Raw genomic sequence first — 5,135 nt, 5'->3', positions numbered from 1 at the left:
ATATTTTGATGCTCACGAACGGTCTTAGTTCGTATAGTGTGAATCCCCTTGATTCCTCTTTTATAGAATCGAACCCACGTTCCAGAAAGGTGGGATGTAGAAGAAGTGAGGTTGTAAGTCCCCGAGGATAAAAAAAAAAATTTAAAGACAGAAAGCAGGAACTTTAATATAAAAACTTGGATTTCTTTTCTTGATCTTCTTCTTCTTAATCTTGATCTTGAATTTGAAGATGATGGCATACGGGTGCATAGAAGCCTCCTCCTGCGGCGATGGAGGTGGTGCACGGCCAAGGGTTGGCCGTGCAGGGGTTCCTAGGGTTTGATGTTGCGCAGCAGGATACTTTGTAGAAAGAATTGACTTCTGATTTTAAGGTTAGGCCTCGTGCTGATAACGTGTTTAAGGAAATAGGATGCAAGAGAGATTGTAGAGAGAATTGGTGTGTTTATTCATTGATAATAGGAGCCCTATATATAGAAATTACAAAGTTCATAATCTTGTAGTACAAGGATTCCTATTCTAACTTGAATTGGGAATTCTCTTCTATTACAACTATAGAACTAATCCTAGTTTGATAAGACACACTAAAGTCAACATTTTTCAACATTACACAAATTGTAGTACAACTTCCGTGGGAGCTGTTTGGAACAGATTTAGGCAAGTTATCTGGTTATTGAGGGGTCAAAATCCTCGTATACTTCAGTATTGGCCATCAGAATCGGACGTCCAAGTCAAAGGTAACGGAGAAAGCAATGAAAATGTGGTTGCATAGCACACAAGTGCCATCAACCTAGAATAACAAAATCAAAATATGTTATGACAGAAATCATAAAAACCAGTTAAATGTCATGGTTTTGATTCAAGTACGCGGATCCTGCGTGTACATGATTTTTGTATAGCATTTATAGATTTTGCTGCCCAAATTCGGAGTTCAATCCTTTTGCATTGTTCACATTGGTTAAATGTTGATTCAAGAAGAGAAAAAGTAAAGCAGAAGGCAAACATTTAGAGGCAATCATATCAGAGATTTATGGCAGATATGGAAGCAAACAAAGCCTTTTATCATTATGAATAATAACTTTGTTGAGTATAACACACAACATATACCAGATAAAGCAAGAACTATACTTGCAGGCAAGTAGAAATGGGAAACTGAAATACACTATCCTTGCTGGCAAGTAGAAATGGGAAACTGAAATTTACGGAGAAAGAATTGATTAAGGCCTTCCATTTGAGTGTCTTATATGCACTTGATATATCTTAAGCAGTAGCTCCCTTGAGCTTCTTTGTGATGGTGGCAATGTATTTCCCTTGGTGGAATGCTTGCTCCAGCTCAAGCTTAGTTGGCTGTCTTGAACCATCCCCGGCAAAAGTTCCTGCACCATATGGACTTCCTCCTTTGATATTCTCCATTTCAAACATGCCAGCTCCAAATGTGTAGCCAATGGGTACAAATATCATCCCATGGTGAACCAGCTGAGTGATGGCAGTCAAACTATAAAAACCACAATATTAATACCATCTCCGTCTATGATACAATCAATGTTGGTTTGGTTGATTAAATGTGATGTAAAAACTTACGCAGTTGTCTCTTGTCCACCACCTTGAGATCCAGTGCTGTAAAAGATCCCAGCAGGTTTTCCAGCAAGCTGTTGTGTTCTCCATAGACCTCCAGTTGCATCCAGAAATGCTTTAAACTGAGCAGCCATCATACCAAATCTTGTTGGAAAGCCAAAAACAAATCCATCTGCATCAGCAAGTTCATTTGGTGTGATGATTGGTGCATCACTCTTTGGTGGTGCACTCATTTTCCCAAGCACCTCATCTTGTAGTGTCTCAGGGACCTGTTTGATTAGTCCACTATAGTTAGTCTCATTCTCTAAGCTCACCATACTTAGAAGACAAATTTCCACTTCAATTAAACTGAGTGAACCAAATTTTTATCCTCTAGTAGAAACAAGATCTTTCCTACACATAGGAAGATGGATGTGAAGTTCGTGATTGTGGGTGCAAACAAATGAGTAAAGGTTATTCGAGTTTGTTGAAGCACCAAAGAAATAACAAATAACTAGACACAACATTCATGCACACCAAAATTTTTGCAAATTATGAAGCTATTATTATATATAGTAGCATACAAGACACGAGGCTATTGAGACAGAGAACTAAAAGAAAAACAGAGTGGCACAAGAGACACAAAGATATTGATGAAAAACAGTGTATAAGAAGATCGGATATAGACAAGTAACCCGGATAGTAAGAGCCCATTTTTGCTATGCAACCATCTGTATTGGGGGGGTACTTTTAAACAGAAATTAAGGATTTTTAAGAGAGTTATGAAAGGTCAAGCACTGATGTCCGATGGGGTTTAAAACATGGTCAGTCTTGTAGTTCAATGTTAAAATATTGAAACATGCATTGTAAATTTCTTGTTGTTACCATCGAATTCTGACTAAACAACACCCAAGGTGGCAACATTTAATTCTTGGTTAGAAGCCCATTGTGTTTCATGTTTCAAATCATGCTATATATATACTCCGAAATTTGATTTCGTTTCAAATTGTTGTTCCTCAAAATCAGTATACTAGCACCAACTGCACAAGCTCCAAATAAGAACAGGACAATATTTCATGGGTTTACAGGTTGAAACGAATGGATGAAAGGAATTCATGCTCACCTGCCATAGTGTGGCTTCTACTCCCTCCACAGATGCAGCTCCTTTTTTAATTTCTTCAGCTAGCTTCTCTACATGTCCATACATGGAATAGTACCTGTAAAATCAATAAAAGATTTCCGTAAAGCGGTCATATTTATGTTAATAAATTGGAGATCATATTAAGAATCAATTGGATGCAAAGCTTTATTCTTTACCAAATTCATTGTGCAACTGTGATTAACGCAAATAATCAGGTTCAATCATCATTAAATTACTGGAAAATTGGTTTTGGTACAGATGGTTACTGTTTGTCTTTCCAGAGCTCAATGCCATTCTTCATAATTTAAAACCCTCAATATTCAAATTTGAAGAACCTTTTCAGTGAAGAAATTCTAAACTTGAAATTACCTATATAACAGTAGCTTAGCATCAAAGCACCATCTCTCAAATTTGCCTACTAATCAAACTCTTAGTTACCAAATTAAGATACCACTAACCCCAAGAGTCAGGGTCAGCTCTATCATATGTACTAAGCCACATGCATATTCATCAAACCCATGTTGCAAGTCAAACAAACTATAAGGTTTTAATAGAAACCGTATAACAAAGATTATGATATATCAACAGGAGATGCTCTGTGCTCCTGGTATAGAGCAGACTTTCATTGCTCTTGTTTACATAATTGTAGTTCCAGAAGGAATCTTTGCACTGCACCAAAGACAGTATAACCACATCCAAGATCCATCCACAAACACCAAAAACGAGAGAGATGTTTCTTACAAGTTACAATAAGGGATTTTTTTTTGTTATTAATTTTTCAGCACCAATTGAAAGACTTAAACAGAAATGTTAAGTCTATCGTTCTCCTCCATCCCTCCACTATTCTTGCCTTGTTTTAACTTTCTTTAACTAGTGGTCAAGTTTTCACCTCAAACTGATTGGCTATCACTATTTGTATTTCAAATTTGATCAGAAAAACCTAAATCGAGCGCAACTTAATGGAATGAAATCTAAATAGAGGGACATTGTCAGGGTGCCTTTAACTAAATAATAAGTCAATTTAGTATTTATGTATTTTCTTTATCATATCGAATGAATCACCAATATCAAATACACAGAAGAGCAGGTTCCAATAGGGTGCTATTATCCATGAGAACATCAACCACAACAACGACTTGAAAATATTCACAGATTTTTGGGAAAAGAAACACACACACACCTATGTAAAATAATATATCTATCCACAGATCTGTAATTGTTTCAAATAGCACTTAAACTAATATATCTTGTTTCTACAAGTCATTAGGGACATTTACTAGGAAGGCCATACTGTGACCAATAACTGACTCGGATTCGAAATTCCCTGATTCATTCATCAGTCTGAACAGAACTTCCTCAGCAAAGTAAATCCGTTTTCTCTACTAATCCAGAAAAGTCAATGTTATATAATTTTACCAAACTAAGTTCTTCAGAAAAAAAAAAAATAAATAATCAAAGCAATTAGTTTACTACATACCCACTTCAACAGTAGCACATTAAAGGCCATAGTTTCTCCCCTAATATACTCGACAACATCATAAACAAAAAAGCAATCACCAAACATTCCTACTGCATATAAGTTCAGATCTTGGGCATAATGCTATTAATTGAAAGAGTGTAATTGAAAGTAGTTTTAATAGACTAATTCATTGCTGCCATTGTATTTACCTATGCAGTACAAACACTTCAATCTTTGACTCGCAACATTATAAAACAGGGGCCAATAAGCCATCACTTGATCGATTTTTCGGATTCCAAAACTTTCCCAATTCTAAACTGACTCACACTCCAGAAAAACACACACAATTTGACAATTTGATCTTCCTAATCGAAAGGTCAAACCTTCAAGAACATTTATCAACGATCAAGAAAAGACCCAATTCGAAAAAAAGTGCAAAGATCAATCAACTCTATCATTCTAGTTCAAAAATTCAGACTACCCTATTCAGATACAGCAACAATTACATAAAAAAAGTTAACAGCTTGAATCTCCAATGATCATTACCAAGAAAACAAAAGAACCCAAGATGAACAATTGATAGTGAATTGGTATGAGAAAGTGAGAAGTGGGACTTACACAATATACACTTTGGTAGCCATTACTGGAATCCTCGCGAATCTCTGGTGTTTCTTTCGAGCCAATTTTTGGAACACGTTGACGATTTGCAAAAGCACTGGCGGAGCTAAAGCTCTTTTTATAGTTGAGTTTGGGATTAGTTTTAAGAATTTTTAATTTGGACTAGAAAACGACGTCGTTGCTATATGGACGTGAGTATTTTCAATTTCTTTTTCTTTGATATGAATAATATAGGATAAAAGAATAATGATGCTAGGGTGGTGTCACGTTCATCATCATCATCATGGTGGTTTTGAAAGAAAAACTCTGGAAGAAGACATCACTATCTTAAATCATGCCAATTCAAATGTTTTACTCATTATTAAT

The 5,135-nt window shown here is 35.9% G+C and overlaps 1 protein-coding gene across 1 annotated transcript; it reads right to left on the bottom strand.

Annotated features, from left to right (window-relative positions):
- Positions 1–1,035: 1,035 nt before the first annotated feature.
- LOC112166004 (probable NAD(P)H dehydrogenase (quinone) FQR1-like 1) lies at positions 1,036–4,922 on the bottom strand. Its single transcript, XM_024302750.1, has 4 exons — positions 4,770–4,922; positions 2,675–2,768; positions 1,579–1,841; positions 1,036–1,492 (listed from the first exon to the last, which is right to left on the bottom strand). Exons 1-4 carry the CDS (start codon positions 4,790–4,792, stop codon positions 1,258–1,260), a joined length of 615 nt encoding a protein of 204 aa, XP_024158518.1. The 5' UTR covers positions 4,793–4,922; the 3' UTR covers positions 1,036–1,257.
- Positions 4,923–5,135: the final 213 nt, after the last annotated feature.

Source organism: Rosa chinensis, chromosome 5 (assembly GCF_002994745.2).
Source record: "Rosa chinensis cultivar Old Blush chromosome 5, RchiOBHm-V2, whole genome shotgun sequence".
Classification (NCBI taxonomy): domain Eukaryota; kingdom Viridiplantae; phylum Streptophyta; class Magnoliopsida; order Rosales; family Rosaceae; genus Rosa; species Rosa chinensis.
This window is presented reverse-complemented; position numbering and strand designations above follow the sequence as displayed.